Raw genomic sequence first — 24,017 nt, forward strand, 5'->3', positions numbered from 1 at the left:
AAAATAATATTATGCTTAGAGCTCACAACTAAAAATTTTGCATTATTTTTATTTTTAGCCCTCACGCCCCGGATTTCATATGAGGTCGATGACAGGCATAAAACTGTCAGTGTAGAAAATGGATGGCTGAATCAGAATGGACAAGTGAGCCTTTCATGAATGCGACTGATTAATCACTCACTTAAGGAAGAGAAAACAATAATTTAACTTAATTTAATACAAATGCTTTATTGACACGTGTGTAAGGCAAAATTTGAAATGGTGAAATTATGAAAACTGAAACTACTGTATAACCACTGAGAAACTCTGTAATGCATGTATAAAGAATGAAAAGTGCATATCCTTGTTCCTTTTTCCTTAGTCCATATAAACATTACACTATACATAAATAGTAGCATTGTAAAATGACAAAGTATTTACAAGTGTAATATATTTTATAAAACATATAAACCTTATATTAAATCTTAGTAGATTACAATTGGGATCCAGGCTGTGTGCTATCTATGGGTGTTAAGAAGCACCTCCAGCCAGCACGGACAGGAAGTGATGAACTGTCTAGAATAGCAAGGGCCCCACCCTTTTGCAAAACTAATACGAACACTGTGGGGGTCCCAAGGCCCCTCCTGGCTTTCAGGCTTCACGCCATGCTCAGCCATCCAGTTGGAGCTCTTATAGTCAAACATTTTGAGAGAGAAGCCTGGCATCACCCTCTTCACGCTCAGCCCTCGAGCGCTAAGAAGGTCCAGAGTGGGTGAGTGGACAAACACTGGGTGCTGGCTGCGATTGTACACCCACACGCCGTCCGGCTCACGGCTCAAAACAATACCGTGGCCGATTTTACTGCGAATCAGTTGGACGCTGCCGTTGTTCCCCCCGCGGCTGCTGGGGTAGTCCGGAAGCAGGGATGCGCAGTGGCCGTCCGGGTTCTCACGGTGACGGTGGTTGGCGTTGGCATGGAGCTGGCTAAGGCAGAGGCCCGTGCCCTGAGGTAGGTCATAGAAGATGTTGAGTGAGGGTTCGTAGGCTGGGTAGAGGCGGCCGACGCGTGTGCGCTGTTCCCAATAGGCAACACTGCACCAGTGGGAGCGATGTCCGCCGGACGTTGAGGAGCCGATGGAACTACCGGTCTCTGGAGGTAAGAAAAGAAAAAGAAATATTTTTTTAAATTTAAAGTCCAAGATCAAAATTCTGAACAAGTGCATCCCAGTGCCAAGAAAGTTTAACAAAAAAAAAAAAAAAAGTGTAAAAAGTCGGTAAAATAGCCGTTGTCAGACAGTTTTAAAGGCCTGTAGGACTTTAGTAGTAGTACGCCAATCAAATGCGAATATTTCAAATTGTCATTTTATGTGTTTAAACAATATTTTCTCCATGATCACAGTTGTAAGAAATGTGTGATTGGAAAATCTAGGTTATTTAAAAAAACATCTTTCATCAAGATAAACGAGGCCCAGATTTCAACTGACTCCATTGGACATACGGGGAAAGGTTTTAGTCAGGTCTTTCTGCTAAGATCTGTCACTATTTTCAATATCCTTTTAATTTGTGATACAGGAAGTCTTTGGGTTACAATGTCCTCAACCTACGGCGTATGGACTTTACGATGCCCGTGCCTCGTAAAAGGGCTGTTTTCGTTTTGATTTGTTGGCATGCCAGTTGAAAATCTGAAAACCCTAACCCGCCATTCCATCTCACAGCAGTAATGGTAAGTACAGCATCTTATATTTTTATTTTAATGTTTTTTATTTTTTTATACATAGTATTTTGAGGTAAATTTAAACTTTAACGGTGAAATCCAACTTAGGCGGAAATTTGGGTTAAGTCGCTAGCGCGGAACGGAACTCTGTCGTAACTCGAAGACTCCCTGTATTATTGATGACTGGATATAGCTTCCCTTGTTTACATGAGAGGAAACATGCCTGACGCCTGTTTTGAGACACTTTGCTTTATGGCCTCCTCTATGCTTTTCTTTAAAGCTTTATCAGGAATGTAGTATGTATTATCTTGGTCTATGCACAGACATGATCTGCTATTACCGTCAAAGAATATATGTTTCAGAATTTGGAAAAAAACGAAAAGGGTAAAAATGATAGGAGGTTAGGCGCTGGAATCCGATGATCTATTTTGTCTTCCACTTTGGGTATTTTTGCATAAAATTTTGTAAAACTGTCACGTGACAGGGTGGGATTAGGTCACTTGAGTCTTCACTGAAGGCCCAGGATCCAAATGCAGATTACTTAAAACGAACTTGTTTTTTGTTCATTTAAAGTTTAGTCCTTGTCACACATTACAAACATCGTGCATAGTTGTATTTTTATGGCCTGAGAATGTTTTTCATACAAATATTTTTTTGTACTTATGACTGTCATGCTGCAATTGTACATGTTGACATGTTCCAAAGTATTTTAAATCACGTCGTTGCACAAGAAATGTACGTAACTCCACTGTAACAGTGATTCACTTATACTTCTATTGACATGACTTCTCCTAGTCAATTAGAAGGCTTAACTATGTATTATTTGTTATTTCAAACGATACCTTTTATTTGCTACTTTTGTGCGTATTGAAAGCCTAGCGTCAACAGTCCACTTCCTCCAGGGACATCCCGAACACCCCCCTTCTCACCAATTCTACACATCCTGCATTGGAGTGAAGGTGCAGGGCAGCAAAGACGAGAGGGGTTGGTCGCATTCAGCTCTGTGTCAACCTTGTGCAAGCCTGTGAACCTTTGACTCCCAAACCCCTCCGCCCTCCCCCCGAGCCCTCATGCTATCAGCTCACATTAACTCCCTCACAGAGTGATGCCATTATTTTTCTCCAGAGACTCTACTGACACAGAGGATTTAAAGACCCATGTGCCCACGGCCCCATTCCTGTCATATTCCACCGGTGCACCCCCTCTTCTAAAGGCTACTCTTTTTAAATTAACAAGCTGCGTTTGGGATCAAGCTAGGTGTGTTACATTTCTGCAGCGGCCATTTCAATTTGGACTGAGCAGGATGAGATCTCTGTAGGCTACAAGCACAAACTAAGTGATGAGATAGCCCCTCATGTATGTGCTCAAACAGGGGCTTAGTGCTTCCAAACGTAACTATTATCACGCACGCATACACACTCTCACGTACACACAAACACTTGTGCAGAAAATTGTACTTCTCATTTTGAGGCCCACGTGTATCATTAGTGAATTCCAGGCTGGCAACTCCTGCGGTCTGGAGTTTTTACAGCTCTCTAATCACATACACACAAACGCGCGCACGCACAAACACTCACCTGTAATAAGGTAATACAAACATGTCTGCGGAAACACAGCTAGACTTTATGAGCTCACCATTTTCTTCATTAAGTAGACATAAAACAAACTTACACCACAAGGAAGGCTGCAGCTTGTTCACAGTGCAAGTGTCTTAACAAATACTAGAAAGGAAGAGGGTAAGGAAGAAGTTTCCAAAACCAGAAGCTAAAATTCCTCATTAAAAGCAGATGTGGCTCTAGCCGTTAGCTCCTAAGACATTGCTTTGTTTAGAATGCCATAAGTTAGGTCGGGTCAAGTCCAGTTCTCTGACAAAGTACATTCTCTAAAAGTACATCATTGTGTACCTAAGGGTTACAATGGCTTGTCACTGTGCTGGTAGGCTCTATGATGCCTTCCATTGATTGAATGACACACGTACAGTGGTATGAAAAAGTATGTGAACCTTTTGGAATTTCTCACATTTCTGCATAAAATCACCATCAAATGTAATCTGATCCTTGTCAAAATCACACAGATGTAAAAACAGTGTCTGCTTTAACTAAAACCACCCAAACATTTATAGGTTTTCATGTTTTAATGAAGATAGCATGCAAAAGATGACAGAAGAGGGAAAAATAAGTAAGTGAACCCTCTGCCTATGGAGACTTAAAGAGCAATTGAAACCATTTTTTACCAAACAATTTAAGTCAGGTGTGTGCCCAATCACTGATCAGTGGTTTAAAGCTGCCTTGCCTACTATAAAACACAATTGGTAAGAAATGTCTTGATGAGAAGCATTGTCTGATGTGCATCATGGCTCGGTCAAAATAGCTGTCTGAAGACCTGCGATCAAGGATTGTTGATTTGTATAAAGCTGGGAAAGAATACAAAACCATCTCTAAAAGTCTGGATGTTTATTAATCGACAGTCAGGGAAGTTGTCTACAAATGGAGAGAGTTTGGCACTGTTGCTGCTCTCCCAAGAAGTGGCCATCCACCAAAGATCATGCCAAGAGTTTAGCACATAATACTCAAAGAGATAAAAAAGAACCCTAGAGTGTCTGCTAAAGGCTTACAGAAATCACTGGCACAGTCCAATATCTCTGTGCACACGTCAACTATAAGTAAAACTATGGCCAAGAGTGGTCTTCAAGGGAGGACTCGACGGAGGAAGCCACTGCTGTCTAAAAAAACATTGTTGCTCGTTTGCTCGTTTGCAAAAAGGCACTTGGACACTCCCCGGAAGTTTTGGCAAAATATTTTGTGGACTGATGAAACCAAAGTTGAATTGTTTGGGAGTAACACACAACGTCATGTGTGGAGTAAAAATGGAATAGCTCTCCAACATCAACACCTCATCCCCACCGTGAAGCATGGTGGAGGGAGCATCATTATTTGGGGCTGTTTTGCTGCCTCAGGGCCTGGACAAGTTGCAATCATTAATTGAAGAATGAATTCAAAAGTTTATCAGGGTGTTTTGCAGGAAAACCTGAGACTGTCAGACAGTTGAAGCTATAAAGAGAATGGATGCTGCAACAAGACAATGATCCAAATCACAGAAGTAAATCAACTTCAGAATGGTTTCAGAAGAACAAAATACACGTTCTGCAGTGGCCAAGTCAAAGTTCAGACTTGAACCCCATTGAGATGCTGTGGCATGACCTAAAGACAGTGATTCATACCAGACATCCAAGAAATCTCACTACAGCAGTTTTGTAGAGAAGAATGGGCCAAGATCAGTCCTGATGTCGATGTCGATGACTGATCTGGGGCTACAGGAAGGGGGAGGCCACAAAATATTAAATGTAATGGTTCACTTACTTATTTTTCCCCTACTGTCATTGTTTGCATACTATGCTTATTAAAATATGAAAACCTACAAATGTTTTGGTGGTTTTAGTTAAAGCAGACACTGCTTTTTCATCTGTGTCAATTTGACAAATATTAGACATTTGATGGTGATTTAATGCAGAAATATGAGTAATTCCAAAAGGTTCAGATACTTTTTCATGCCACTGAACCTGTACCGAGATGACATCAAGGTGCATCATTTTCATGTAAAATTAAAATTAAATACCTAAAAATTGTTATTTGAGAAAGTCAAGGACATGTGGATTCATGTGGGAGTTTGTCCCAGCAAAAACAAAAAAGAGAAGGAAGGAAAAAAGAGAGGATTAGCTCACTGTGGCGTCCAGCTAAGATGCATTACTCAAATTTTTAACACACATAGCCTATATGCAGACAGAAGAAATTTTGAAAAAGTGTTGGATAAGAGCCCGGAAGACTAATAGTCGGTGTAGTTTCCCAACTACTGGCCTGGCATGCGTGCTACATTTTTTTTTTTTCCCCAAGTTGATGTTTTCTCTAAAACAGTGGTTCTCAAAGTGTGGTACGAGTACCACCCGTGGTACCTGGGCTTTATTAACGGTTTTTAAACACCCTTTTTTAAATCCACAAGAGTGTATTATTCAGTTCAAATTTAATGCTTAGGAACTTTTTCTTCTCAAATATTGAGTAACAACTTCTAGCTGCGATACTATTTACCTTATTCCTTAAGGACATTAATTTTTTCTAAAATCAAGTGCATTGTTGATAGTCAAGCTGTGGCATATAAAAAAAAAACCTAAAACCTCTCCCTTGTTTTCTGAACATTTTTATCTCATTGACGGCCATGGACAAGGACAGATGTCCAATATACAGTGTTTCAAATTGGGAGGACTGAGGGGGCTGACAGCAATTTACTCTGCCAGACTCTCCCGCAATCTCTGAATTGGACGCCAAGCACCTTCAATGGCACCCAAAGAGTTAACGTTGGACCTGATGGTGGTAATTGCTGACTACCGTAATTTCCCGAATATAAGGCGCACCCGTGTATAATGCGCACCCCAAATTTACTTGTAAAATCTAGGGAAAATTATTGTACCCGTTTATAACGCGCACCCTAATTTTAGCAACAATAAATAGAAGACTACAAGAAAACAGAGCTCGTGTACAGATACAGAAATGTCATTTTACTGAATGGTGAAACACAGCACAACATCCGAGCGCGCTCATCGCTGTCGACACGACAGTGACAATAGGAACTATTGTTATTTGGGTTTGAGTTTCCCGAGGGACAGATATAGTTGACGGACACACACAGAAAGTCTGTGTTGTTACGTTTGTTATGGTCCGAGTTGCGGAGCTGCAATAAACGTTGACTCAAATGAGTTCAAGAAACTAAATTCTGTGCTTTATTAAGAGTGAAAAAAGCAGAATTTAACACAGACGAAATCATTCGGCTGATCAGACTGATTACTGAAAGAAAATGGTGACGTCACGTACCATAATGGTCGGCAACGGATCGCCGCATACGTTTCTTCAACACAACGTGGCCGTGTCGATAAAAAAAAAAAAATCGGTTTATATATATATATATATATATATATATATATATCTGTCTCCATCCATGTACCTGTTTATAATGCGCACCATGATTTTACAAGTTGATTTTGGGGGAAAAAAGTGCGCGTTACATTCGGAAATTACGGTATTTATTTTGGGAGGAAGGAGGGACTTTTTTCTTTGAAATCTCTAAGAGCAGTGTTGTTAATAACGGCGTTAGAATAAAATGGTGTTACTAACGGCGTTATTTTCTTCAGTAGTGAGTAATCTAATTAATTACTTTTCTCATCTTGGCAACGCCGTTACCGTTACTGAGGCGGGAAAGGCGTGCGTTACTATGCGTTGCGATGTTGGTTGACTGACGCGCTAAATGTCTGAAAAAGACGGAGACGAGAGAGCAGAGCAGGAGTGGGGAGGAGGCAAGGGAGTGTGACGCTGTTGCAAATGCGATGCTACTATGCTAGGTGGCTCCAATAATACCTGACTGTAGCAGATAGCCTACAAACTACGCCCACATGATGCTTCGGTAGATATCACATATATACAGAACTAGATGCAAATGACAGACAAGGCGGCATTAGCAACAATTATAATAAAGAACTAGATGCGTTAGTAAACAGCCGCCATCTAAAAGCAGTACAATTCTCAAGAAAGCTCTGTTGTAGAGAACCTTATTGGCACAACTTAAATCTATCTTTAAATGATGAAATAGTTTTAAAACTTACACATGTCGAATAGACGGAAGGGAACTAATGCAATAATGGGAGCAATTTTAACAACTTTAACGGTTGATTCACAACATTAAATGACTTCCACACATAGCAAAGGTTACTATCTAGTTATCGCAATATCCGCAGTACCCCTGTGTCTAGTTAAGTTTAGGGTAAAGAATTGGCCTAGGGCCAATTGTCCCAAAAACCCTTTAAACTTCACATTGTGTGACCTGTTTTTTTGTTTGTTTGTTTGTTTGTTTTGTTTTGTTTTTTGAGAAAAAAACATGAAAATTATCTTTGCCAAGTAACTAATTACTCTTACATTCAGGTAACTGAGTTACTAACGCAATTACTTTTTGGGAGAAGTAATTTGTAACTGTAATTAATTACTTTTTTAAAAGTAAGAATAACAACACTACCTAAAAGACTGATCAAGTTTTTGTCCTTCTCTTGTCTTATGACATGTAATTATGTCCACAAACCCTCACAAATGTGCCATTGTAGAATGGAGTCAAAACGAGGAATGTTTGGAAACAGAACACAGATGCGCAATTATGTTTCAAATAAACCAGCGTCTCCACTTATTTGGTGACGTCAAAAGGAAAACAAAAACAAGATCAATCGAGAGTATGCGGCGCAACATGTCATTCTGAATGTTTCTGGCAGGGCTCTTAGTGTCATCGCGCTCAGTTTGGCCACCATCCAAATCAAGGTATGATGAGCTCGTGTGAGTGTGCGGCAGAAGGGAGGAGCTTGCAGGAAACCAAGTTCTTCAATGGAATTTTTTAAGACGGGTCAAAATGAGAGGTTATCAGTATGTTTATGTTCGGGCCAAGGAAGTGTGCGTCTGTGAGATTATGCGTGCCTGTGCGTACTCATCTGGATGCAGGGCTGCTAGCAATTACAGCATACTGCAAGCGTTTAAAAGCCAGCCAACCTTTAACTCCACTATTTACCAATTACATAAGTAACCTTTGTTGTTTCATTTCAAAAGCACTGTCTCTTAGTGCCAATCTCACTGTAAAACCTAAGCCTCATTTTATATCACTCACTTGACCTGAAGCTTTTCACATATTACCTGTTACGTCTTGGGGTGTAAATCGCCGGTTTCATGGTAATACGATGCGATATTGATTCTTTAGACAAATAGACGATATTTGACAATACGTATTACAAAGCCTACCACGATTCATTTCAATGGCCTTTGGTCAATTTAATTTAACACCCAGTTACATCATTAAAAGAAAGAACAAATAAAGAGCAACTGACAATTTATTTGCTAAAACATTTGAAACATTTGAATGAAAACCATTCTTTTGAACAAAACTGCATATATAAAAGATGACGATTAAGGGGGCAAAAATTAATTGAGTAAATCGATTAAAATCAATCATAAATTAGTTGCCAACAAGTTTGATAATCAATTTTTAGCGGGAGCTATGAGCAGTCCCATTAAGGTCCTTGTTTGAGTGTAATGTGAGGTTGCGCGCGCGTCAGTGAATAGAGCAAGAGAGAGAGAGAGAGTTCACTGCTACACTCAAATTGGGTTGCTGAATCAATTAAATTACAAAGTGTCAAGACTTAAATTGTCTTTTGTGTTGTTAGATCCAGTGTGCTTCCGCCAGAGGTGAGTACATGAAGCCAATTGCATTGTTTGTATTCTTTGTTGATGAGACGTTACTACTTAGCACGGAGCGCTAAGCTAGTTAGCGATTATGCTAATCAGTGTCTTAAGTGTCCGTTTGTATTGTGTTTTGGAGAAGCATATTAGCACTTTAGTTATTGCTACATAGTAAAGTTGTCTTGTTTCTTTTTATAAAGAAACCATACACACAAACCCATTCATATAACAGCTTGAGCCTGAGTTATGCTACTGCTTTGCGCTGACGGTGAAGCGACTACGGCGTCAATGAGCATTCGATAGATCTGCGGCGTTGCTATGTAATTCACCGCTAAGCCACTACAGGGGTGTGTCGTTGTGTTTGTAGGGTTTGGGGTACTCTTGATGACTTCTAGTTTTCTTCCGGTTACACTGCTGTGCTAAAATGCTAACGGAGATAAAACGCTTGAATGTGGATCTTCAGCTCATCAATACTGAACAACAAATGTTGATCATACAAATGTTGCAGGCGAAACAGAACACTGTTTTGGACGCGGTCTGTCGGACAGTTGATGCCGTCACATTACGAATTCTAGCCTCGGGTGGAAGCCAGCAAGCTGTGGCGGCTAGCTTCAAACTGGCGTTGTGCACTGTGTCCAGCGTCTTGTCCGAGTTCTGCAAAGAATTGTGGACAGTCCTCCAGCCTGATTTTTTTGCCATGTCCTACAACCAGCCAGTGGGAAGCCATAGCAGATTTCTGGTGGCTATGGATTTTCCCAAACTGCGCTGTAAGCCTTGATGGTAAATACCTTGTCATAAAAGCACCGAGGCACTCTCAATCAGTGATGATGTATAAAGTGTGTGAACTGTCGAGTTGAAAATTAAACATCAAAACAACTGTTTTGACACCAAACCTGTGCTTTATTCTTCATATACTTGAAGTGTGACACGTAAATAAGTCACAGACCCACAGCAAAAATATGTACACAATAAATGATGAAGTGCAGCAACCAAAAATATGACATAAAGTGATAAATAGCTGGCAGTTTTTGGCCGACTAGGTCACCGCCCCGTGTGGCCATTCGATTCCGAACACACACATACTTGTCTCGGTGGTTCTTCAATTTTTTTATTCAATCGCTGGCTGACCTCCAGCCCCGTATTTTCAGCAATCTCCTCCCACGAATTGCTTGCCATTTGGCAATCTTCATAATGTCTTGACGAGACATGTTACAAGTTGTCGTACTTGCTCTTCGTTGATACTCTCGTCGGCTTGGTCCATTCTTGCGTGTAGCTAAATAATGTTTGACAATGGCGGTGATGTCGCGCTAAACCGGAAACAACAGTCTGAGCTGACCAATCACAGTCCATTTCCACCACGTCACACGCGTTGACGCGACGCGAAGTCAGAAGTCAAAAATTGTGAAGGAACAAGAGAGGCTACGGAGGCAGGTCGTAAATCGGGTCTTCCTTGATGGCACAGGTCTGCCGCGGATGCATAACTCAGGCTTTAGAGTTGCCACAAACTCCCATTCAAACTGTAAATTGTCATTCAGGAGAGTGAGCTATGAAATTGAATTTAGATTGTATTTATGAACAACTGTTTGATAAAGAAAATTGATTCATTACAGTCTGCCTCCACCTTATTAAATTTTGTTGTTTAGTTTGTTTAAAGAAAATAAATGAGTCATTGTCACATTTTATATCAGCACTGTGCCCACAAGAAAAAACATACCAATAAGCAGCACTTTTTTCATTTGCATGAATAAGGCTTTTGTCTGATTTATGTACTGAGAAATTCTTTTCATGTTTTATACTCAGAACCATTATTAAAAACTTTAACAAGTTTTCATGTCTTGAAAACAGTACAGTAGTAGACTGCATATGACTGGATATTATTTTTAAATAAAACAGTCATCTGTTTTGTCTTCACTGTTACTTACAACATGCCTGAAACAACTTCAAGTTCATTTGTGAAGGTGATTGAAAAAAGTGGCAGTCATCTGATTAATCATTTAATTAATCGTCCGATTAATCAATTATGAAAATAATCGTTTGTTGCAGCCCTAATAACGATGTTTTGCGGTTCTATAATTTTTAATTGAATCATTGCTGAACCAATCACCAATAAGCAATTATCTTTACACCCTATGTTCTACTTCACCATTTTCAGTAACAGTGTTTCACTGAACTGATTTATGTCAGGTCAAACAGTTAAAGGTCCAGACTGATATCTTCATCTGACATCCCAGAAACTATCAGTACATCTAAACTTCCCTTGTTTGGAAATATTTTAAAATCTATGTTTACAAAGCGCCAGTAGCAGTAAAGACACGCATTTTAACTCCTGTGATTGGAATAAATGCATTGATTCTATCTTGAGGAGGCACATGGAACATGGACATATCAGCAAACAAATACTGAAACGTTACAATGCAGTGCTCATTTACTTAAACATTTTGGGAAATTGGCAGATACAAAAAAAAATCACAGGGGCCTAATTTTACACTTGATGGACAGTCAGGCCCCTCTGAGAACCAACCTTATCTTGATCATTTCTATTTGATGTTTGCACCAGCACAGAACACGGCAAAAAGATCTAACTTTAGCACTTAAGCTAATGCTAACACCCCACATAAGATGTCCTGGCTAGTCCACCTTATTTACCAATGCAATTATGCTACTCCTTGGCGTCCATTGACGGTCATTAATATTTATTCCATGCTTACTAGGACTGTCATAACGGATTAGCTGTCTATGACCGTCAATGGTCACCGTCACTTAAATCCCTGCCAACCCAAATGCCGTCAATGACAGTGTCAAACTGATAGGTTTCAAGGTCAGTGCAATAGAGGGCAATGTTCTCAACCTGCAGGGGAGCAGGAATACAGTTGGGGCAGATTGGGGAAGCCAAAGGTTGAAAAAAAAGTGACGGAAAGAGGGAACTGGAAAATGAAAGCGAGCGAGAGAGAACCTGCCAAGCATAACCAGCGTCCATGGAAAAAATGAAGAGAGAAAGACTGTGAGAAAGAGCGGGAGTGAGGGAGACCATTGTCTTTCATCCAGTGCCAAGGATTAGATTCCCCTCCAGTTATTAGGCTCTTCCACTGTGCTGAAAGAAGTGGGTGGTTTTAGCCAGGGTTGGGGGCATTGCACAGGGGGAAAGAGACGAGAATTCAGCTACTGACTATTGTCTGCCCCCTCCAGTATGCTTGGTTTCAAATGCCTCGGTTTCCGCAAAAAGCAGTGATTAAAAGAAAATTCAAGCAAGAAGAGCAACTCTGCCTCCATTCCTGGCAATAAATGCTATTTTCTTTGTTTGGGACAACAATAATCAAGCAGTGACTTCAAAACTAGCACGCCACAAATCCAGCTGGCGTCTTGACTATCTCTGCCATCAGAGGGCTTTGTTATCGCCAGACATTGGATTCACAGTCAACCACATTGGGGCTGTTGCTCGCAAAAATGCACGCAACTCCCCTTCGGTTTTCCATCCATTGTGGGGTATTTTGATGTTGCAGTACAAAAGCCTAATGCTTCTTATTTAACAACAAAAAAATAACTCTGTTAACGTGAAGTTGCTCTTGAATTTGAGTAGGCCAGTAGAATTCCACCAATGTGCTTCTCAACAAGAATTCACTTTCTCTCTTTCAAAGGAAGCGCGAAAGTGACCCATTTCCTGCATTTCTGCAAGTTGGGCCAAGGAATTCTTCAGGTTTGACATACTTCATTCAACTTTGTTGACTGGACTTCCAAACATTAGATCATCTACCAAGAAGAATTGCCTTTGCCAAAGCTTAATACTGGATCACATTTCTGACCCATGGTAGTGTACTCATTGAAGTACTTTGAAAATGCCGGTGCTGTACTGTACATCACATGTCATAATACACTGCATTAGAGCTGTCCCGATTACTCGACGTAGTTGACGTCATCGATGGCGTAAATGCATCGACGAGCACAGCATCCGGTCGACTGTTAATAAAGGGTTAAACAATTATATGCGTGGAAAGTTGAGAATGACGGACGCTCGGGATTCAGGAGGGGAACACGGCACAAAGCCAAAAAAAGCGCACCAGAGTGACCAAAGCATGGACTTATTTCAGCGTAACAAAGGAGGGTACACTGTCATGTGCAGTCTCTTCAATGCCAAGCTTGCATACCACGGCAGCACGTGGGCCGTGAATGAACACCTGAAGCGCCGTCCCCAAGGTATAAATTTTGGAAGACGACAGGAGACAACAAGCTGGCGGATCGTAAGTCCATATAACAACACTTTTTATTGAAGTTTCCTTTATGTGGGTCGTACGAGAGAGTCGTAGGGGCTAATGTTGGGCTAATGTAGCTGAATAAACAGCTACGTACTTTACGTAGCTCGCTGCCGCCTCCGTTAAAATCAACAATATTAAAAGCAGTTTGTGTTTTAGAATTGGTTTCACAAATGAGGACATCCTTATTATTTTGCTTCATCTACATCAAATTATAATCAAAAGAAGAATTTATACTAATGCTTCGTCGTAGCTCCAAGCGAAGGTACATGTATGTAAAGTGCGTAACGGCTCACAGCTACATTGCCCCTATGCAAAAATGCAGCTCGTAGCAATATTACGACGGTAATTTCGTTTTTTTTTTTTTTTTTTTTTTAATGTATTTATTTGGCCCTAATACTCTGTCGTAGTTTCGTATCAATCTTCATGCATCTTTTTTTTTTTTTTTTCATGTACTTCACTGTAGTGATACGTGACATTTATTTATCTACTCTGCTGGTGCTTTTCTTTCTTTCTTTCTTTCTTTCTTTCTTTCTTTCTTTCTTTCTTTCTTTCTTTCTTTCTTTCTTTCTTTCTTTCTTTCTTTCTTTCTTTCTTTCTTTCTTTCTTTCTTTCTTTCTTTCTTTCTTTCTTTCTTCAATTCATATAGAGGCAGAAATCTAGTGATGAATAAATTAAGAGTGGCACTTTAACACGTTAATTATGATAGATTAATTATAAAAAGAAGAGAGAAAAAAAAATTTCAACGTAGTTGCTTTCCAAGCAACATAGAACCTTTGCACAATCCCTTTTTTATGTATTACATTTATTACCCTCCAGTTGGAATCAACTGCAACAAACACATATAATAAGAAAAACTACACATACTGAGAGTTAAAATACAAACTATTACTTGTTTTTTTCTGCGTAGTGCTAAAATACTGGAAAACAGAATACGCTATTTAAGCGCTATCAAAATTTAGCATCGCTTCGCCTTAAATAACGCTCAAATGAATAAATAGTTGTATTGACAAAAGTAATCACGTAGTTGGTGTTTTTGTGGATTTAAAAAAGGCATTCGATACAATTATCCATTATATATTACTTGGGAAAATGGAAAGGTACTGGTTTAGAGGCATTGTTCTGGAATGGTTAAAAAGTTACATGGGAAATCGCAAACATTACGTACAGATTGGTGATTACAGATCATCATTATCAGACATTACAGTTGGAGTACCACAGAGCTCTGTATTGGGTCCAAAACTCTTTACACTATTTATCAATGACCTATGTATGACATCTAAAAAAAATAAAATTTCTACTCTTTGCAGATGACACCGACATCCTATGCTCAGTAAAATTTTTAAAGAATCTGATGCATGAGGTAATGACTAAATTAACATATCTGAATCACTGGTTCACGCTAAACAAATTATCAATAAATATGGGAAAAAAAGTAAATATATTTTGTTTGGAAATAAAAAGACAAAAACTGAAGAAAAGATAATTATAGACAATAACGAAATTAAGCGAGTAACTGAGACTAAATTTTGAGGTGTAATACTGGATGAACAGTTGAATTGGAAGTCACAAATAAAGAACATAAAAACTAAACTGGCAAAAAGTGTTGGACTACTGAACAAAACGAAACGTATTTTAAATTATAAATCACGCCATATCTTGTTCTCTTCATTAGTAATGCCATACCTCAGCTACTGTGTGGAGGTTTGGGGCAATACATATCCCAGCAATTTACAGTCACTTGTGGTACTTCAAAAAAAGGCAATAAGAATAGTGCACAAGGCTAAATACCTTGAACATATAAATAGACTGTTTTTAGAATCCAAGCAATTAAAATTCCTGGATCTAGTCAAATTCAAAACAGCCATAATCATGTTATAGCACGGAAAAACGCATTACCTGGAAATATACAAGTTTTGTTTTCAAATAGACAAGGAGGGTATAATCTGAGAGGGGAGTTAAACTTCAAAAAGCAATATCACCGTACAACAAAAAAGAGCTTTTGTCCTTCGATTTTAAGAGTGGACTTGTGGGACAAACTTACTGAGGACCTAAAGAAAAGCGCTAATTTGAGCGTGTTTAAGAGAAAATACAAAGATCTTGTTTTATGTAATTATAGAAATGAATTACAGTATTTATGTTGAGAAAATGTGGAGTGATGCCAACCATTGTTCTTTAGGCATTATTGAACTGTTGTGAATTGTGTTTGTTTTGTCTGATTCATGCTGATGATTATGTCGCGGACAAAGGGGTAGGATTCATATAAGTTTTTTACTTCTTCCGACTCCTTTTCGAGTCTTATTTTTTGTTTGTATACTTGCATATCCATAATGTGATGCATGTTTTCGAAATAAATTCAATCAAACAATAAATAAATATTGACTGTTAAAAAAAAATAAAAATAAAATAATACATCAAGAGTTCTCAGCACTAGGAGTAACCTACAGCGGCTTCTCTGTGAAGTGCTGTTTTCTAGTGGTAATTGTGCGCACACACTCAGAGATGTCCCTATCCGATATTTGGATCGGATCGGACGCCGATATGGGCAAAAAAATGCGCATCGGTATCGGATCGGCCGACACAAAAAAATTCCGATCCAGACTTCCGATCCAGTTTTTTTTGGAAAATCCGGTCCGGGTTGTCCAGCGTACCGATATACATAATCCATTCCAGTTTTTGCTTCGGTTTCCCCAAAATCCGGTCCGCATTTTACGGCACTCCTTCAACATACTACATTACCATCTCCCAATTTACCGAGATACTTTATCGGTAAAAATGTCAGCTGTGTGGGATCATTTCACCTTAAAGGACAACAAAGACGAAGAAGCAGAATGCAACATATGCCACAATAAAGTCAAGCGTGGTGGTAAAGCTGTAAGAAGTTTTAATACAACCAACCTAATCAAGCATTTAGCGATATACCACCACAAACAATATTAGGAGTATGTTAAGAAAACCGAAGACAAAAAGAAAGGTCCTACGCAACTGGCACTGGCAGAAACTTTTGCTATGCGTGACAAACTGGCACTCGACAGTCCCAAAGCCCAGGGAATAACAAGAGTCATTGCCGAAGAATTTATTCTGGATGACGAGCCATTATCTCTCGTGAGTAAAGACGCACTATCCAACACTTTTACGCTGCATTCCAGAGAAGTGGAAAGTCGGATTTATCCCACTCGGATGGTACCAGTTCCGACCTCAAAGTATTCCAAGCAAATGTAAACAACAAAGATGGCTGATCGCGACGAGGTGTTTTTTATTTTGGCCATCCAAAGACATTTTGACCTCCAGCGAACCTGCCTTCCTATAAGCGATCAAATAGTAGAGGAAAAACGACGGCTGCGTTATTGCCCACACTGTAAAATGCCTTTTTTTTAAGTTACATCCTTTGCTGATCGTCAATATAAAAACATAGCACAACATTAATTCACTGTATGAGAAAAAAATACATGGCGTCTCAAATAAACTTGATTTACTTCATTATTGTGTTATCATTCAATACGTTTTCTTGAGCGCCATTTTGTCCAGTGACGTCAGATTGAAACAACTTGGAAGTCGGGGTAGTTATTTTTTCTCCGACTTCGCAACTTGGACCTCCCAGTTCGAGTGGCGTTCCAATGATATTTTCCTAGTCGGAGGCCGGAAAAGTCCGACATCAATTAATTAACTTTTTATCTAAAATACTCCTAAATCAGCAAAATCTTGACTTGAATCTATCTTCAAAACAGTTTTAAAACTTTCACATGTCAAAAGTAGACTGTTACGGATGGGGAGTAATTTTTCCTTTTGTTCAGGTATGTATGTTTTCCCTTTCACTTTATATTGGTTTATGTTGGTTTTCACCTGTGTTTTTCCTTTGCAGTAGTTTCCACCTGTGTGATCACAGAAGGCCTCCACAGCTGGAACCACTTCCTCATTAGTTCATCATCCAATCACCTGTTCGTCCTGCCACTATATAAGTTGAATTGTTTGCTTGGTTCAAGAGAGGCGGTGGCAGCTCTCACTTTGGTTGTATTGGTTTGTTGAAGCCTGTTATGTTTTGACTTTGATTCTGTTTGTGAAGTTTGCTTTCTGCCACTTGTTTATTAATGATCTCTTTTGTCTTTTTCTTTAGGTTGGCGCAGAGCACAGAGGTAGGGACTTTAGTTATACACCTGCAGGTCTACATCGTGTCTCCCACCTCACGTAGGTACCAACTCTCTGTATTAGTCCATTAGATAGAGCGGCAACACCACCCATGTATTTTGGGGCACAATAGGTGCCTGTCACTGTAGTGTTTTAGTTTGGGGGTTGTTTTGGGTTCTAGGTTTAGTTGGGGTTTTTGAACTGTTTATTTGGTGTTTGCTGCATAGTGCAGGGGGTTGGGTAAATGTTTGTGTGCTCTGTGTCCATTGTTTCTTTTCTGTTAAATAAACTTTTTATTTGCAATTTTGACTTGTCACTGCCTCCTCATTGCACACCTGCCGTCTTATGTTACGCCGCGGCCCCTGACCACCAGGGGTACTCGTAACATAGACAGATGGGAAATTATGGAATAACGGGAGCAATTTTAACAACTTTAACAGTTGATTCGCAAAATTAAATTGAATGTAGTTTACAGCTGCTGATACAGAATGGGGACTTGAGTATTTTATTTACCGTTTTAAAATGTTAACTTGATACTGAAATAGTCGTTTATTTAAACCTGAGAGGCTTTTTATACAATTTTTGTAACTAATGCACGAAACATTAAAAGCATCTAATAGCTTGGGAAGTTTGTGGGATTTTCCACTGACAGTTTATAATATTATTTGCACGTTTTACTGACTGACTATGCCATTTCTGTTTGTTATTTAGAATGTTTTGTGTTTGTCACTGAATAAACAGGTCAGTTTCTTGTTACCAACCATTGTGTGTTATTCAAACTCACCTAATTCAGCTGGCTAGTTGTTATCAAGAGTACTAAAACCCTTTTCAACATGAGTCTGACAACTAAGTAAGGAGGCTAAATAACTTTAAACTTTAATACATGCTCAGATAGGCCGGTATCGGTATCGGCCAGTATCGGTATCGGATCGGAAGTGCAAAAACCTGGATCGGGACATCCCTACACTCAATACTTTTTTTTTTTTTTAATTGATTAACTGCAACGTTATGTGAGTTTTTTTCAATTTTATTACATGTCTCTAAAAAAAAATCCCATAATTGTGATCCATGTTTATTTATTTATTTTTTTAATAAAATTCTTGCTTATTTTCTTTAACTACTACTTAGCAATACTGTTGTTCGAGGAAAAAGATACTGCAATGGCATTTTATGTTACGTAACAGTCTTTTCAAATTTGGTCAGGGATATGTTTTTTTTTTTTTTTTTTTTTTATTTGGTAAATAAATCCATAAAATGGATGTGTTTCGTGTTAACAATATCCGCGCCAGTGTTTATTTAAATCAGTCATTCACGATGATCAATTTATAATTGTAAAAGCTATATTTTTGGGACAAATAGTATTGTGCCATTAAAATGCAATAAATTAAGATTAATTAATTACAAAGTCGCTAATTAGATTATATTTTTTAATAGAGTCCCACTCCTAGAATTAAGAAATGTGTCTAATTGGTTGATTATTCTAATGGGAATACATTCAGGCAGAAAGAGAGGGGTGTGGGGGTGATAGTTGACATGCCCCCCCACCCCCACCTTTCACCACATTCCTGGACAGGCCCTCTTCCTCAACACTTCCTCCCCCGTTCAGCCAGTCACAGAGGTCACGTTGACAAGTGTCTCATTGATTCTCACGTGGGCCGACAATATGGCCTTCACCCCTCTCAACGTAATTACACACATTAGTGATGGAACACATCCACATTCCACTATGAGGAAAAATTCTGACTAATGGCTAATTAGGGGGAATTATTTGAAATTCCTGCAGTGTACATACAGAATATACTGTATGCACAGTAATGTTGTTATGTAGATGGACTGGGTGCTCAGCATGACCAGTGAAATAGCAAATTTGTCACCACTCTCTAAAAGCCTTGGGCCTGCACGAACTCTGAGTTGTCTCCAATTCAATGATATTCCCGACAAAACGAAAGCATATTGTCATCCGCTGGAAGCATAAATTTGAATTCACTCAAAGTTTTGTCTCTGGTGTGGCCTCCACGAAAATGGGATGATCATGTCATGGATATGTAAATTTTGCTGACACATAAAAAAGGTCGCCGCAGCTTGTGGAAAGAAAAAGTATGTTGGTATTCCAAGATAAAGCTATTTGGAGTCACTCCGCATTGCATCCACAGTCCCAGCAATTGGTGCACTGTCCTACATTTCATTGAGTCAGTGCCTTTCAACATCTGCAAAGAATCTTTAAGTTCAGCAGCGTGGCAGGATTCCATTAAAAGCCAAATTGCGAGTTGGCAGAAACTCTGAAGGAACAAAGGAAAGCCACAGCCAGTCCTGTAATTTAAACCTTATTTTAAATTGTGAAGGCCTGACAACATGGAATAAGGGATTGGAAATACGCTAAAGAAGGGGCAGGACCTGCAAAACTAAATGGAATTACGCGTCTGTTCAATAAACACCAAAGGCAAGACCAGACATCGAGTTTGTAAGTGGAACTCAGAGAAAGCCTGACAAGATGTAAGAGGACATTTTGTTTGTCAGGCAAAGAAAAACTATCAAATGTTAAAAATCTCACCTCACTTCTCCAAAATTCAAGTGGCCAAGGTGCACTTGTCCGAAATATAGTATGTTGCTAGTTTCACAACTCCCCCAAACCATGACAGCATGGGTACAAGTCTTTCCCATTTGCAATAGAGTCAGTTCATGTGTAAACGGCCCCATAACCTCGGCCTACTAGTACATTAATGAGCAAGTGGAAAGCAGATGCTGGTGCGGAGATAATAGTTTTGTTTTGTTTGTTTTTAGCTGAACTGAACTGGAAATACAGTACAGTACCGTAATTTTTGCACTATAAGTCGCAACTGACTATAAGCCACCATCCACCAAATTTGATACGAAAATGGAATTTGTTCCTAGATAAGCCGCTGCTGTCCTCACTGTATTTTGGGATATTTCCACCAAAAGATATTAACCGGTAACACTTTATTTCACAGCGGCATCATACGACTGTCATGAGACCAAATGAACCACCATGAAGCTTTGAACCATTTGGCTGCAAAGTTTCATTGCTTCAAGAAGCTTTATTTGGCCATCCCTGCTCCCTTGGGGGAGACAGTCAACCTCTTCTGCCACAAGAAAGCCCGCCCGTCTCATCAGACCATAGGACATGGTTCCAGTAATCCACGTGCTTTGGTGACATGTCTCCAGCAAACTGTTTGCGGGCTTTCTTGTGTACCGTCTTCAGAAGAGGCTTCCTCCTAGGGTGACAGCCATGCACACCAATTTGAAGTAGAGTGTGCCATATGGTTTGAGCACTAACCCCCCACCTCTTCAATCTCTGCAGCAATGCTGACAGCACTCCTGTAACGAGTCACATGACATTTTGGAGGGAAAATGACAAGCAGTACTCAACTTGGACATTTAGGGATGTACGTAGTTTCTAAGGGGTGTACTCACTTTTGTTGCCAGGGGTTTAGATATTAATGGCTATATTTTGAGTTATTTTGAGTGGAAAATAAATTCTATTATATAAGCTGCACACAGACTACTTTTCATTGTGTCAAAGTATCATTTTGTCACTGTTGTCCCATGAAACGCTATACTTAAATATCTGCAGAAATGTGATACACTGTATTGATATTGAGAAAATATTTTAAAACTAAATATACTGTACAGAAAGTAATTTAAGTAATTTTTTATTTCTGGTTTGTAGTGTGCCGCTGCTGCCCTCCGGCAGACGCTACAGGTCCCACAAAACAAGGACTAACAGGCTGAGGGACAGCTTCTTTCCAAGGGCCATTACTACCCTAAATAAGCACAAAATCTGAACTCCCCATGAACATTGGTGATTGTAACCTGCACATTACTCGGACCACTTTTCTATTTACGGTATAGAAATTTTTCATTCATATTTTATTCTTATTTTTTGCACGAATGACACTGCTAATTTCAGGACCGGATTACACTATTCCTGGGTTGCACATGCAGTATTTCAGTTCAAGAAGGCTATAATTTCTCACTTATTGCCCTAGTGTACTAGTACTTCTCAATAAATTAGCATATTGTGATAAAGTTCATTATTTTCTGTAATGTACTGAAATTAGACTTTCATATATTTGACCTTCATTACACACAACTGAAGAAGTTCAAGCCTTTTATTGTGTTAATATTGATGATTTTGGCATAAAAGTCAAGAAAAACCAAAAATCCCTTTCTCAAAAAAATTGCATATTTCATCCGACCAATACAAAAAAGTGTTTTTTTAATACAAAAAAAGTCAACCTTCAATTAATTATATTATCTATGCACTCATTACTTCGTCCGGAATCCGTTTGCAGAAATGACTGCTTCAATGCGGCGTGGCATGGAGGCAATCAGCATGTGGCACTGCTGAGGTGTTATGGAGGCCCAAGATGCTTCAATAGCGGCCTTATGCTCATCCAGAGTGTTGGGTCTGGGGTCTCGCAACTTCCTCTTCACAATGTCATGCCATGGTCAGTAAACCATTTACCAGTGGTTTTGGCACTGTGAGCAGGTGCTGAAAAATGAAATCTTCATCTCCATAAAGCTTTTCAGCAGATGGAAGCATGAAGTGCTCCAAAATCTCCTGATAGCTAGCTGCATTGACCCTGCTCTTGATAAAACACACGAGACCAACACCAGCAGCTGACATGGCACCCCAGACCATCACTGACTGTGGGTACTTGACACTGGACTACAGGCATTTTGGCATTTCCTTCTCCCCAGTCTTCCTCCAAACTCTGGCACCTTGATTTCCGAGTGACATGCAAAATTTGCTTTCATCTGAAAAAGTACTTTGGACCACTGAGCAACAGTCCAGTGTTGCTTCTCTGTAGCCCAGGTCAGGCGCTTCTGCCATTTCCAGCACACACCTGTGCACGGTGGCTCTGGATGTTTCTACTCCAGACTCAGTCCACTGTTTCTGCAGGTCCCCCAAGGTCTGGAATCGGCCCTTCTCCACAATCTTTCTCAGGGTGCGGTCCCCTCTTCTGATTGTGCAGCGTTTCCTGCCACACTTTTTCCTTCCCACAGACTTCCCACTAAGGTGCCTTGATACAGCACTCTGGGAATAGCCTATTCACTCAAAAATTTCTTTCTGTGTCTTAGCCTCTTGCTTGAGGGTGTCAATGATGGCCTTCTGGACAGTAGTCAGGTCGGCAGTCTTGCCCATGATTGCGGTTTTGAGTAATGAACCAGGCTTGGAGTTTTTAAAACCCTCAGGAATCTTTCGCAGGGGTTTTGAGTTAATACGTTGATTCAGATGATTAGGTTAGTAGCTTCTTTAGAGTACCTTTTCATGATGTGCTAATTTTTTGAGATGGGGATTTTTGTTTTTTCTTGACTTTTTTTTCCAAAATCATCAATATTAAAACAATAAAAGGCTTGAACTACTTCAGTTGTGTGTAATGAATGTAAAATATATGAAAGTCTAATGTTCATCAGCACATTACAGAAAATAATGAACTTTATCCCAATATGCGATTTTTTGAGAAGGGCTAGTATATATTTTCATATTTATTTTCAATACATACTTTTATACTGGAGTGCCAAGTCAAATTTCGTTGTTGACAATGTTTTGCTGACAATGACAATAAAGTTCTATTCTATTCTATTCTATTCTATTCTATTCTATTCTATTCTATTCTATTGACATCATTTCATTGCTGCCCCAGGTTAACCAGACATTTCATCGGAAAATCAGAAAAAGCTGTAAATTCCATACTACATTCTCCAAATCCAAACTACAAATAGCCTCCCAATGCGTGAATCAGTGTCCTAAGTGGTTTGTCATGAAAACAGGGCCGTGATGGAAAATATTTGAGGAAATGGCATATGGTTAATGGGCCAGCCCTTGATGTAGAATTCCGTAGACTAATGTGTCCCAGCCAGGCATAAGAGACTGAGCTGTACAATTGCCAGCAAACAAGCCACTAAGAGGACCTGTCCAGGCTTAGGCACACACATTCAAGCTGTCCACAGCACCATATGGATGTCTACGTTTGTACTATTTTTACATCTTGCCCTATTAATATCGCAGGAATTGATTCTTCCTGGATTCTGCTCTAGAACCGAATTTAATATTCACGTTCATTATCTGATATAGACTCGAAAACTACAGCTCCAAGGTTGACCAAAGCTTGTCAACAGTGTCGACTTCCATGGTACACTTGATCCCGCTAGCCCACATCAACAGCATTCTCTTAAAACTGTCCCCCAAAATTTCAAGAATGTCGGCTCCAGTCTGTGTGTCTTAACTATTAACTGTGATATGTTCAAACATGTATCAGATGTCACTCTCCAGTCAGTCAGACCCCACCGGCCCCATTTCCCGCCTCTTTTGCTAGACTCTACTCCCCCTCACCTTTCCAACATTCCTAGGCTGTGCCCCATCAGTCAAAGAGCCAATTCATGGGGTTAATGCGGCAGCGAGTGCAGACAGGGCTTAGAGACGCAATTGTTTGCACTATACCTTGCTCACCTTACAAAAAGAAACCACCAAATATGATGGTGATGGGGAAGCATACTTTTTCTATTATTTATCATAGAGCCACATCAGAACGGCTGGCTAACCTATTACAAGCTCCTGAACTATTATCCTCTCACTTTGTATTGGGTTGGGCTAGCACGTGTACCCCAATACTTAAACCATACACAGTCAGCCAGTGTTAAATCACAGTTTTATAAGAAAATATGTTCATC

The 24,017-nt window shown here is 39.6% G+C and overlaps 1 protein-coding gene across 1 annotated transcript in view; it reads right to left on the reverse strand.

The window, feature by feature from the left end:
• Positions 1-208: 208 nt before the first annotated feature.
• The window catches only part of LOC130922020 (mothers against decapentaplegic homolog 6-like), a 45,910-nt gene continuing 22,101 nt past the window's right edge, over positions 209-24,017 (reverse strand). Inside the window, exon 4 of the mRNA XM_057846495.1 lies at positions 209-1,129. Within this exon, the coding sequence (XP_057702478.1) occupies positions 498-1,129 (632 nt within the window). The 3' untranslated portion in view covers positions 209-497. The remainder of the gene's footprint in view (positions 1,130-24,017) is intronic.

This window comes from Corythoichthys intestinalis, chromosome 1 (genome assembly GCF_030265065.1).
Source record: "Corythoichthys intestinalis isolate RoL2023-P3 chromosome 1, ASM3026506v1, whole genome shotgun sequence".
In the NCBI taxonomy this organism is placed as follows: Eukaryota; Metazoa; Chordata; class Actinopteri; order Syngnathiformes; family Syngnathidae; genus Corythoichthys; species Corythoichthys intestinalis.